The sequence below is a fragment of the Leiobunum rupestre genome, chromosome 3, assembly GCF_980474605.1.
Source record: "Leiobunum rupestre chromosome 3, qqLeiRupe1.1.hap1, whole genome shotgun sequence".
Lineage (NCBI taxonomy): Eukaryota > Metazoa > Arthropoda > Arachnida > Opiliones > Sclerosomatidae > Leiobunum > Leiobunum rupestre.
Genome location: NC_143386.1, coordinates 66792421 through 66805859, shown reverse-complemented (window position 1 = coordinate 66805859; position 13439 = coordinate 66792421). Strand labels below are relative to the sequence as shown.

General features: G+C 37.5%; 1 protein-coding gene across 1 annotated transcript; it reads left to right on the top strand.

Annotated features, from left to right (window-relative positions):
• Positions 1-2261: 2261 nt before the first annotated feature.
• On the top strand, positions 2262-6533 carry LOC149954420 (uncharacterized). The gene is made up of 4 exons (XM_090169115.1): positions 2262-2310; positions 4517-4737; positions 4949-5247; positions 6254-6533. Exons 1-4 carry the CDS (start codon positions 2262-2264, stop codon positions 6531-6533), a joined length of 849 nt encoding a protein of 282 aa, XP_090025241.1.
• The last annotated feature ends 6906 nt before the right edge of the window (positions 6534-13439 follow it).

Genomic DNA, 13439 nt, shown 5'->3' with positions numbered 1-13439 from the left:
GTACTGAATCTAGTTCTATTGGCTAATTTTATACCTATACGTAATCTACCTTTATTATTTTTAAGCGCGGGAATTAAATTTTTGAAACGGTCATCCACTAACGTATGGGTGGAGCCATTGTCTACTAAAGCTACACATGATTTGTTATTAATTTTAATTTTAAGTTTAGCGAGGACCGGAAGTTTCCTAATATTATTACTCGTCCTGGCAATGGGGACTGCGCTCGCGTTAAAAGAGGATTTTAGTGGCGGGTAGCGGGGGGCGCTCGAGTCGAAACGGCCCCCGTCGACAAGTTTCCCTGGTTATGACCTTGAATTGGTGGATTCGGACGGAGTCCGTTATTCAGAGTGGGGCAATCTGGGCGAATGTGACCGGCAACCCCGCATCTATGGCAGACAACACTGCCTCTATTATTAGGCCTAAGCTGTTGCGACTGGGTTTGTTGGGAACCCGATGCGTTGTAGGAATTAAAACTACCGTTAAATGGCCTATTTTCACTTCCACTCCCAGGTCTTACGCCATTACTCTGAAAATTATTGCGGTGATTGACATTTCGGTTGGGATTTCCACTACCGTTTCCTCTATGAAAAGAATTATGACGGGGAGGCGGGTTTGTTTTCGCGGGGCAGTGATTTTGATAGTGCCCGTGCTCGCCGCAGTGAAGGCATATAACACCTTGACCAGTTTCGGAATTCGCGTGAGGCTTACTACGGGTCGTTTCTGGTGCGGAGGAGCGGTCATTTCCGCGGCGCGGGCTACTCGCTTGTTCGATTAGGGTTGCCGCCGTAACTAGCTCGCGCACTGAATTAAACTGCGAAGTGGCGAGAGCCTTTCGTAGGTCCTGACATAAATTTCGACGAATAAGTCTGATTTGGGCCGAAAGTGGGAGCGCCTCTGTCAACGTACGCATTAGCGCCTGCATAGCTTCTACATAATTCGCGGCTTTTTCGCTCGCGCCTTGCATTCTATTGTCTATGCGTTCTAGAATTACGTCATCGCTAACGCTGGATTGAAATTCGCCCGATAGAGCCGCTGCGAAGTCGTCGAAGGACGCGAAAGCGGGCTGGGCGGAAAACCATTCAAAAGCGCTACCTGTGAGCATGGTTGGCAGCCAATGTTTTAAAAATACATTTTCGGGACAATCCCGGGACAAGCGAATCTGCCTAGCTTTTAACAAAAATTCTTTGGTATTTCCCTCCGTTAGGGCCCCAGAAAAAGTAGGGGGTGACACGGCGGGAACCCAACTGCTAGGTAGGCCATGCGGCTGCTGCTGCTGGGGTGGCTGCGGGGGGTTAGAATTTTGGGCTTGAAGGAGCTGATTGAGCTGCTGGGTAAGAAGTTGCACCTGCGCTTGAAGAGCGCGGATAGTGGCCGCGTCCCCTCCCCCCACTTGAGCCGCCTGATTATTGTCAGCCGGCATTGTCGCACTAGGAATATCTTTCGCTTCGTTACGCTTATTACGACGATCTAACCTGGCACTAGCTTGTAAGGTCTTGTGTAAAGAAAAACAGTTTACGCAACTATAAAAACTACCTAATTGTGGATTACAAGACTTACAAAAATTTGTACTCATAAAAAAAAATTGTGCTAATTAAATTAAAATTAAGCCTTAAGGGGATTCAGAAAATCAATTGAAGCGATCATAAACAGTTATAAGGAATTAATTGAAGAGTATATATCGTGACCGGCACCAACCAAAACACACACGATTACCAACAATTAAAAAAAAATTACTTATAAAACATTGATAAAATAAAATTTGCCATTAACTTTTCGCTCGAATCAAAAATTACGGGGAGTTGAAATTAAAGGGGAAATATTTTTGCCAGTTCGGTTCATTTGATCCCGGACAAGGACCCCCAAAATGCGACACTTTTTTAAAACATAATAATAACTTTTTAAATTTATAATGATTAATTTAATTAAAATGATTAGGGAAGATAAAGTTAAAAATCATATCGTTGTCTAGGGGATGAATTTGGAATATAATTAAATAATAAGTGTCAGCATTAAAAGAGAAACAAATAGACGGAACTGGCAATGGTAAATCATTTATTGGCACTACTATAACCTTAACAGCAATACAATATTATTAAATCTAACAATACGTAAGCTAACTTACAACTTAAAATTAAACAAAACAATTAAAGCTACGCGGAGAGTATATAATATTTAAAGCGTTTGGCTGGTTCCCCATTTTAAAAATAAATTGTCTTACGGTACCACATTCACACAGATCCAACGCTGGCTTCGGCTTTACGATGTTTGGGCCGGACGGTGAGGACAACGGCAGCTACGGCACAGCGGCTGGTCAGTTGACCTAGTAGCGCGTATTGTTTTGTGACCCGCGACTGGACATTTCTCAGCTCGCGAAAAACTTCACCACGAAGGTGCACCACTATGAGCTTGATATTCTAAAGCGTTAGCATCTCTGGTTTCAGGCACTGTTCTTTTTTTGAACAAAGGGGAGCTACCCCTTTTTATAGGATCGACAGAGGCGTCCCGTAAGTTCTTGGAAAACCCAAAAGACGTCAGGGCCAAACCTGGAATGTTTCGGAAGATGCGCGTCGCAAATTTCCGAAAGTGATTTCCGGTGTTTTTGGGGAACCAGCGCTTAGGGGAAAACCAGCCATTGAATTTTCTTTTTCCCGACACGTTCGTTTTTATACAAAGGAATATATATAGAAAATTAAGCCTAACACTGATGTATAACGATTTACCAAAATTTAAAATATTTAAAGGGGATTATTAAATTTATGAATTAATTAATTATTTGTTACAATTATTATAACAAAATATTTTATAATTGGATATTGAAATATACTTAATTAAACCAATTTGGTTTATTTTCAATATTAATTTAAATTAAATTAAGTTTTTAAAACTTTTAGTTGAAAACTCTTCTACTGGTGGTAAGAGATTTTATTCCCAAACGATTTTTTTTAACTTTTTTCTTAACTATTAAACCGGTTTCATATTTTGGTATTTTGTAGTCTGCTTATCATTTTACCTGATGGATTTTTTTTAATTTTGCTAATAATTTTAGGTTTTCAATTTTTAATTTGGAAAAACTCTTTCTAAATTTGCAGTATGTGGTGAGTGTAATCAGTTAATCAATTTGGATAAAATAATTTATGGTGTATAAGACAACTTTTTATAATTTTCTTGCTATTTAAGCTTCTGGGAACTTGAGTTTAAAAATATATTTTTTAGAGCTACGAAAAAAATATAGCTTTATTGGGACACCATATTTAACTTGTTGAGGTTAACGGTAATAGTAAGTGTATGGAGCTGTTGGCTCACGTGGCATGAAGGGCTGGCCACTACCCTCCTACACATTGTAACCCGGCCACCTGAATTAACGACTTAAAAAGTCGCTTGATGACTTAGGCCTAATGTGGTGCCTTGGATATTAGCCTACCTGATTATTAATAAAAAACACCTCTGTATGTAATTTCATTGCGATTGGTTGCCCCGCATTTTAGGGGTACGTGTGATCAGTAACATAGTTAAATTAAATAATTAATATTTAAATAACTATTTGTTTGAAATTAAATTAGAATGCGAAGTTGTGTAAGATAAATTGCTATATTAATGGTACCAATTCTTAAGAGGGTGCTATGTTCAGCTTAGGAGTAATTTCAAGTAAACTCCCAAAAAAATATGTTTTCACACTTACCTCCATGGACCCTAGTTGTGTTCTTGAAAAAATTATTTAAGTTCAAACTATTTCCGCTAGATGTCTACTCCATAAGTTCTTCTCCGTAATTTCCATCCTCCTAAGACACATTCCGCAAGTTTGGAAGACAATCCCTTAGTTAAAGAAATAATACGCAAACGTTTGATACACCAAGATGCAACCCACGATTTTAAAAAGCTTAGACATAAACCGCGAGTTTAAAATAACAAAGGGAAAAATTAACAAAACGTTTTTATCACCTATAGGTTACACTTTCCTTGACACCAATAGTCATTACAAGTTTAGAACATCTTTCACTCAAAGTGGCACTCAAACCGAAATTAACTGTGTTTTAAGATCTAACGTGACCATGGTTTGAGATAAAAGGAATTCGTTTGGACAACGTTTGTCATCAGGGACAGTGTTAGGGCAAGGCGAGCCAGGCGACCGCGGCCCGCCTAGGGTCCCGCGCGCATCACACTGCTTTCAGTGTCAAAATTTTTTGGGCTCCTATCTCATATCATGCTGCCTATGACCCAACACACCGTAACACAGAGCCTGTTTGTCATCTATTTGGGCACTGCTTACTAAATTTCAGATTATCCAAACTAATTAAGGCGGAAGACTATAATAATAACTAAATTTCAACAATAGCATATTATCCAAGTACGTTATCGTTATTTTAGCTCCAACAATGGCCTCATAGAGGAACAATCAGCGAGACTGTCTACCTATTTTAGTATTTATTGTACACGTAAACCATTTTTTAAATTCTATTACTGGCTTTAAGAAATTAAGACCTCAATTAATGTTGCTCAACAACCTTTATAATTGTAGCCTCTGCCAAGGAGCCCGGCTCGAGTTTCAAGAGGTTTCTTTTTGGCACGTGGCTTCTGGCCATTATCGTTCTGACCAATTCTTTCACCGGTCACTTCCGGGCCAGCATGATGATTTCGCTGCCTCCTCAAAGAGTCAATTCCCTGGCCGAATTATCCAATTCCCGGGGGAAAGTTCAGGCTTTCTCGTGGAGAGGGACTTCAGTAGAAGACTTCTTACGTGTGAGTGTCCGTTAGAAAGCTCGTTAAAAATGACGATTGACTTAAACCAATTAAATCTGCAATAATCGTTCCCAATTATCAAAATGAAAATACAATATTTTGACACCTCTTTTTCCTCTTAACAAAGAGAAACAACGGAAAAACAAAAATTATTTTGTACTTTTTGATTTAATTTGATTGAAATTCTATTAACTTACAAATATCCCGGCAGTTTTCAACCAGTCCTGAAGTTATCAAAGTCTGGAAAGAGATTGAGAAGCACAACCGTATGTTGCTATTCACCGAATTGCTTAGCGTGGAAAAATTAATTTCACTGGGAACGGGAAGAGTAGTTCTGATTGGGGAAACCAGCACCATGAAGTCAGACATCGGGAAAAAGTGTGAAACGATGCCTGAAATCGGAAACAGCAACCTCTATTTCTCCAAAGAAACTATTCTGTCTCAATACGGAGCGGTGGTGGTCAGAAAAGGTCTCGCCAACTTAGATATCTATAGAAAAATTGATGAAAGGTATGACTTTGAGCTTTTTGGATTTAAGAAGAGGCTCTTTATTCTGCTAAACTGCTGCGCGAGTGCTCTCTCCCTTTATAAATTGGCCTGATTTTTCTCTACGCATGGAGACACTGTAAGGACGTAACAAGTCTGCAAACATATATGCATGGTTAATTATGTAAATATGAGAACGAAATGTTACTCATTTATCTGTAACGTATTTAAATTAACTATTGTTTATGGTTTAAGTGTGGTAATAGTTAGTGTATGGAGCTGATGGCTCGCATGGCATGAATGGCTTTCTACCAACCTCCAACGCATTCTAACCCGGCCACAGGCTACTGGCTTTACAAGTCGCTTGTTTACTTAGGATTATGGTGGTGCCATGGGTATTTGCTTAGCTCATTATTATTATTATTATTCTTATATTTTTTATTTTTATAATAAATTTATATTATGGCCATATTTTGATATATACTTTCTTCACGTAAGCTACAAAAAGTAGCCTTATGCTTGGCAATTTAGGAAATACTAACCAAAAAGAGCTAAACATAAATCGAATTTAAAAATAATAGACACAGATAAAAATCCATTGGTGTGGTAAGCTAAGCTAGTAATCTAAAGTAAGATCAGCCAATTAGTGGGTCAATCACCACAAGTGGAATAAATATTCCACGCGCGCTGATTGACCAATTTTGATCCCGCGGTCGTTGTTTCCATAGCCTTATATGTTACAAAAATGACTAGGCATTTATGCAATTGAGTATATAATTAGAAAGCTTCATTTAAAATTAGAGGTCGGCGTTTGGATAAGAATTAATAACTTTATCTCTTTTTATCCACAACCAACGATTATCCGAAATATAAAATAATTTTTGCATGTTAAATCCTTTTTTATCCGTGGATCATATCTATAAATAAACCGTTAACCGCAATGTTTATGGTTAATCGATATTTTGGCAGTTAATTTATCTGTTTGGCCGACCTCTATTTAAAATACACATTTCTGGTTTCATTTTGTCAGATTGCAGTGGATGGTAGAAAGCGGTTTGATCGTCGAATTGGCCAAGCGGGCGTTTCTAAGCTTCGACAGATGCGTCAGCGACGCGTCAGGTGCCGAAGCTACAGAGAAGCCTTTGGGTTTGGACGACGTAGGTCCTCTTTTTATCATGTACCTGGTAATGCTCGCCATGTGTATCGTTGCATTTGGAACTGAACTTCTTCATTACTCTCTTATACAAAGAAAATCTTTATCGTATCTTAAAAGCTTAAAAGCCATTTCACCAATTCCTTGGAATCAATAACTTCCAATTTGTGATAGTTTAATTTATTTCTAGTTGAGCGAGCGAGCAAGTACTACTAGTCGATTCCAAATCTGTGTGTTTTGCTTTAACGCTAAGGCTAGATTTATCCCAAACATTATTTAAATTTAAGCATCACATTAATTGTTTCTTTCTTTGCTAATTGTTTTTGCTGCTATTCTGTAATACGTTTTTGAAATGTTTCTTTGTAAATAGACACCTATATAATATTTTATTTTGTACAATATGGATGGCGTCTTTAAAAAAATATGAAATTTTAATCATCCGTTTCTTCGTCATTAGTTTTTTTTATCTGCTTAGCTTATGTCTGTCGGTTTGCAATGAATTTATTTTAGTTTTAGCTTTAAACTATTGGGTTTGAATTTTGATCCATAGCAACTGAAATGATAATATCTTAACACAAATATAAATAATCTGTAATCTGATTGATCGTTGGTCCTTTGGCCAGATAACAGCATTTTTACCTGGGAATAGATCAGTAACGCTGCCGGGGTTTGAAGTTTGGAGGTAGTCAACCATAAGCGCGGTAAAATAAGAGTGTTTTGAAATTTTTAAACAGATTCAGTGACGATTTTCAACTTAAATAAAGTGGCTTCCCCAAATTTTGCATCGCAACATGCCCTTAAATGCGCCTCAGCAAGATCTATCAATATGTAGAAATGTTAACGTGCAATGGCTCTCGGGGTCTCTCCGTGGCGTACGAGAAAATTGAAATTGCGTCTACTCCTGGCATAAAGCACTGGAACAATTCGATATTAAAAAGACGATATTTAAAAAGCCCATATGTATATCCATTTCAACAACGCTCACCGCTAAAATAAAATTTTCTTATTTTATTTAAATGCTCTTTCAAAAATGAAAATATGCAAATAAATTTGTAAAAAGCTTAAGTAATTTCGTTATAAAACAAATGTTCATATTACACATTTGTGTATTTGAACGAAAAACGTAATTTTGAGTATTATAATTGCGTTATCCGTGGTTACTTTTTAAATATAAGTTTGTGCTTTTTTCAATTAAAAATCGTTTAATCATAATTTCATAGAAAAAACCTAGTAGGTAAGACGTTAATGTTGTACTCATATTTAGTTGCTTATCTGTATAGGCTTTAATCGTGTTTTTTTGGCTAATGTTAAAAGATTTCAACTGTTAAAAACGTTTTGTTTAGCCTAAAATATTAACGTTTCAAGATGTTTAACTTGAAAGAATTAGACTATACATTAGATTATACATGTTCATATCTATATACAGGGTGTTACGGATAAGAGTACCGAAACTTTTATAATGTGTTCTATGGGTCAATACGAGTTGAAAATGTCTAATGAACCATGGTCCTAAAATGTACCGTTTAGGAGATACAAGCTTTCAAAATTTTACCTAAAAAACATCGAAATTCACGCAAATGTGAAATCCTTATTATGCCTTGATCACAATTGTTGTCTTAAAATGATCGGTTGTTTTTTAGAGATAAAGTGATAAAAGGATCGCTGAATATCAAAAGATCATTACAATTTACTTCCGGAAGTATGCACCTCCAAATTGTGAATTTACGAAGAAGCTTTAAAAACAAGACTTGTAATAATTTTCGACGTTTAACTGTAACCTAGTCGTGTTTGACAGTACAAAAACCAGGATCACATAATTAATGGTATGTTTTTATTTATCAAAACAGAACAATTATTGACATTGTTACACGCACCGTTCACATTATTTACAAGAGTTGTTCGAAATTCCCACCTTTAACTCTAATGCACAGACGACAACGTCGTACAAATGATTGACGAACGTTTTCCCAGATGTCTGGTGTGTTTCGAATTGTCTCACATGCATCGATAATACGCTGGCGCAAGTCGTCGACATCTCGGACCTCTTATTTATAAACTACGTCTTTCAGATGTCCCCAAGGATAGAAGTCACAAGCGTTCAAATCGGGAGCTCGTGCTGGCCATGGAATAGTTCCTCCTCGTCCTATGCACCTTAAAGGAAATGTCGCATTGAGGTGGTCTCTCACGGCAAGGCTGAAATGTGGTGGCACCCCATCGTGCAAGAACCACATCCGCTGTCTAGTCGCTAACGGAACATCTTCCAGAAGCTCTGGTAGGGCTCGTTGCAGAAATTCCAGATACGACTCTCCATTCAATCTTGGCGGAATGAAAAAGGGTCCCACTAAGTTGTCTCCAACAATGCCACACCAGACGTTTAGGCTGAATCTTTCTTGGCGAGCTGCGACCACAGTTCCGTGAGGGTGGTTTTGGCTCCACTGATGGGTAATGTGTAAGTTGAGAATACCATCTCGCGAGAAATTGGCCTCATCGCATGCTAAGATGACAATTGGGAACTGCGGATCTTCTTGCTTTCTGTCCACAATCCACTTACAGAAGTTGCGGCGGTGTGGATAGTCGGCTTCGCTTAAGGCTTGAACTTTCTGTAAGTGGTAAGGGTGATAACGATGACCATGAAGAATTCTCCAGACCATCACGTGATTTACACGAAGCTGTCGTCCAGCTTGACGGGTACTTGTGCTGGGGTCATCATCGAAAATTGTCAGTACCTGAAACATTCCAGATGGTTTTTTCAATGAAAACACTGTTATAAACTACATCGCGCAAACAGAGATTTCAAATAATTTCGAGTTCTTCTACGTCGAGTGGAATGTCTCGCACTCGTTCTCGAGAGGGTTGAAGTTGACCAGTTTTTCGTAAACGCCGGTCCACACTTTCAAAGGTTCGTCTATTCGGTAGTTTTCTGTTAGGGAAAGTTTCTTGGTACAATCTTCGGGCTTCATCTCCTCTTCCTTCGGCTCGTCCGTACATCAAGTGCATGTTGGCGTATTCCGCCTTGGTAAAATGCGCCATCATTATCGAAAGTCCGGTGTCGAAGTAGGTACATTTCCAAATTAATACGTCGTTTTATACCGAAAATTGCAAGAGCAAAAAATTCGCAGTACCTGAAGCCAGAAATAACTCGGAAGGGTTATCAGTGGGATGGAAGGGGCGGGGGTGGAAAATTCATACAGTCAAAGCTACGCCAAGAAAGAGGGTTTTGTGAATACGTCTACAAAATATTTTTTAATCAACACGTTTAATTGTAATAGATGCTCTAGTGATGTTGCAATTTTCGGTATAAAACGACGTGTTAATTTAGAAATGTACTTACTTCGACACCGGACTAGACAGCGGATGTAGTTCTTGCCCGACCGGGCGCCACCACATTTGAGCCGTGCCGTGAGAGACCACCTCGATGCGACATTTCTATTAAGGTGGATAGGACGAGGAGGAACTATTCCATGGCCAGCACGTTCTCCCGATTTGAACGCTTGTGACTTCTATCTTTGGGGACATCTGAAAGACGTAGTTCATAAAACAGAGGTCCGAGATGTCGACGACTTACGCCATCGTATTATCGATGCATGTGAGACAATTCGAAACACACCAGACATCTGGGAAAACGTTCGTCAATCATTTGTACGACGTTGTCGTCTGTGCATTAGAGTTAAAGGTAGGCATTTCGAACAACTCTTGTAAATAATATATGTATATATATATATATATATTGTCAATTGTAAAAAAGAAAGCAGCAATACGTATTTGTCTTCAAAAGTAGAAGATAAAAAAAATATAAAGCATTTATGTACTCTTGTCCTAGTTTTAAATGTTTAGATCTGACAAAGACACAAAATTATAGTTACATATATTAAATTGTTTTGTCCAGTGAACTAATTAAAATTTTTTCATGTGCTCAATTTCTGTTTCATTTATGTTATAGTTATAAACAATCTTTTTGGTTTTTCTGGTGAATGACACTTTGTAAGTCTTAGCCTTATTTAGTGGAATACGATTATTTGTACTCCATATATTTACATTTTCTAAATCAATATTTAACGTTTCACAGTCGTGTCGCGTTCTAATTGATCTAGAAAGCTTATTATCCGCAAAGGCACGAATATTTGTTTCCGGACTGACTGTTTTAACAAGGTCATTTGTAAAAATAATAAAAAGTAGGGGGCCCAATCCTGACCCTTGTGGGACCCCAATATTTGCTACGTACGATATACCAGTTGGGGTGCCATTTACTTTGATTACTTTTACTCGGTCTGATAGATAACTTTTTATCCACTTTAATACATTTCCACCTAGTCCATAACTTTCCAATTTCATTAGGAGAAGTTTATGATCCATTCGATATATATATATATATATATATACGTACAGATATATACGGAAATTGTCTTTAGCTTTAGTCATTAGGCATGGTTAAAATAACAAATGTGTGCCTTATTTTAAGATATGTTTTGTGTGTTAATACATCTAACGATAAAATGGCACCATCAGACAGTATATACTTTACTATTTAGGAGGATGATAAATAGCTATCTGTGTCACCCGATGGCACACAACTAACAATGAAGCAGCGCCACCAGAGCGTAAATAATTAACAATGAAGCAGTGCCGCTATAAGGTATACAGGGTGTTATGGATAAGAGTACCGAAACTTTCTATATGCATTCAATCGGTCTCTATCAGTAAAAAATGTCCAATAAACATGGGTCCTAAAGTGCTTCGTTTCAGAGATATGGGCTCCCAAAAACTACCCCAAAAAAACCGGACACAGCCTTAAATCTGGCAAACAATATTCTTCCTTGAACCAAATTGTTTTCATTAAACTATTAATTGTTTTTTATCCGTGAGGCGAGAAACTTTAATAACTAGTGGCAAAAGTTCATTCATGTTATTTTAGAAGTAAAATGAGTTTGAAGACAAAGCTTTGTGCCATATTAATTTTATTGACTCGGTTCCAAATAAAATAAAAACATTTTGTCGTTACGAACGATTTTAATTATCAAAATTAAAGATACAAATGTCATAAGATTTCTAAAAGAATGCTTTTAAGATTGTCTAATTCGTACTGTGGTTAATATGGCACGTCCAAGAACGCTTATTGGGTTAGAAGTTCAAAGATGCAATCGTTCGTCTTTTTGGTAAAACCAGTCGAAATATTATTTGTATCAGTCTCTCTCCAGGGTTACATGCCAATCATAAAAAACCATTGTTGAAACTTTGTATTTTGAACTTTTTTTAATTTTAAAATAAGTATAAAATATCTGGTTATTTGGGAAACTTATTTACTTTATAACCACAATTGCAATATTGATGGCACATTTTTCTAACGCTGAATACGCGGATATGCACTTGATGTACGGACGAGCCGAAGGATCGTTACCAGAGCTATTGGAAGACAACTATTGGCAACTAGAGTGCGAATGTGGTTCTTGCACGATGGAGCGCCACCACATTTCAGCCGCGCAGTGCGAGATCACCTTGATGCAACATTTCCAATAAGGTGGATAGGACGAGGAGGAACTATTTCGTGGCCGCCTCGATCTCCCGATTTAAACCATTGCGATTTTTGTCTTTGGGGATATCTGAAGGACCTTGTTTAAAAAAAAAGATGTCCCTGACATTAATGTACTTCGTCAACGCATTATTGATGCATGTGAGACTATTCGGAACAAACCTGAAATCTTCGAAAAGATTCGTCAATCATTTGTACGGCGTTGTCCTTTTTGTATAGCAGCCCAAGGTGGGCATTTTGAGCTGTTATTCTGATGTTTTACAATTTATTAAGACAAATTAATTATTTGTAACTGGTTTTTGCGTATCGCTTCCGAATAAGGTTTAGCTAGCGTTATCATTAATCTAAACGAATTACGGATTATTTAAACTTTTAGGTTTTAAGTTTATTCTACATAAACACCAATTCCCCCATACCACCTACAACACGTACAAGTTTCAACAAGGCTGACTTTCCTCGTAGAATGGACAATTGTCAGTGCCCCAGCAAACCCAACATAATCCGTCCGGCGTCCTATGGACAGTACGCCGCTATATTGCATTTGTCCGTATGATGTCCTGAAAACCGGATTAAGATAGAGATATTGACGTGACTCGGAGGTTAAAAGACGAGCAAATGTCTGATTTTCTCAGAGTCAACGTACGTTCCGAGGACAAGTACTAAGACGTCCGTCGGGTTTTTAGTGAACATCCCGAGGATGAGTGAAAGTGAAGCCTAAAGGCGTCCGAGAGTATTCAGTATGGTTAAATATTAGCTTAATCGGGACGTATCCAGGATGTTCATTTGATGTCTTGTATTTCTCTTAGCCGTCTATCTACAGACTCAAACGCCAACCGATCTGACACCAGTCTTTTTTCTTGAGCCCGTCCGTGCAATAAGCGTTCCTGGATCAATGTGCCATATTAGCTACAGAACGAATCAGACAATTTTAAAACCATTCCATTAGAATTTTTATGACACTTGTATCTTTAAATTTAATAATTAAAATCGTATCAATAAATTAAAATGGCTTGTATTTGTCTTCAAACTCATTTTACTTCTAAAAGGACATTAATGAACTTTTGCCACTTGTTATTAAAGTTTATCGCCTCACGGATAAAAACAATTGATAGTTTAATGAAAACAATTTGGTTCAAGGAAGAATATTTTTTGCCAGATTTAAGGCTGTGTACGGTTTTTTGGGTAGTTTTTTGGGAGCCCATATCTCTGAAACGAAGCACTTTAGGACCCATGTTTTATGGACATTTTTTACTCATAGAGACCCATAGAATGCATAAAGAAAGTTTCGGTACTCTTTTCCGTAACACCCTGTATAGATAAAAATATATCTAAAAATATTGGTATTTTTTCAAGTATATAAACTTATTTTTGTCCCAATTTTAAAAGACTAAATTTATACAGCCGCTTAAATTTGCTAATCGATGCTGGAAAATAGGTAATTTTACTGTTCAAATAGTTAATAAAATAATAATAACTTCAATTGTAGCCTATAAAGTACCTAGGCATTCTACCGTTTATTGCGAATGGAAAATAGTT

Excerpts from the sequence above, each read along its gene's own strand:
- LOC149954420 (XM_090169115.1), top strand. The coding sequence starts at position 2,262 with ATGTTTGGGCCGGACGGTGAGGACAACGGCAGCTACGGCACAGCGGCT. Across the intron at positions 2,311-4,516 it reads CAGCTACGGCACAGCGGCTG|CCTCTGCCAAGGAGCCCGGC; the intron begins GTCAGTTGACCT and ends TTATAATTGTAG. Across the intron at positions 4,738-4,948 it reads CAGTAGAAGACTTCTTACGT|TTTTCAACCAGTCCTGAAGT; the intron begins GTGAGTGTCCGT and ends ATATCCCGGCAG.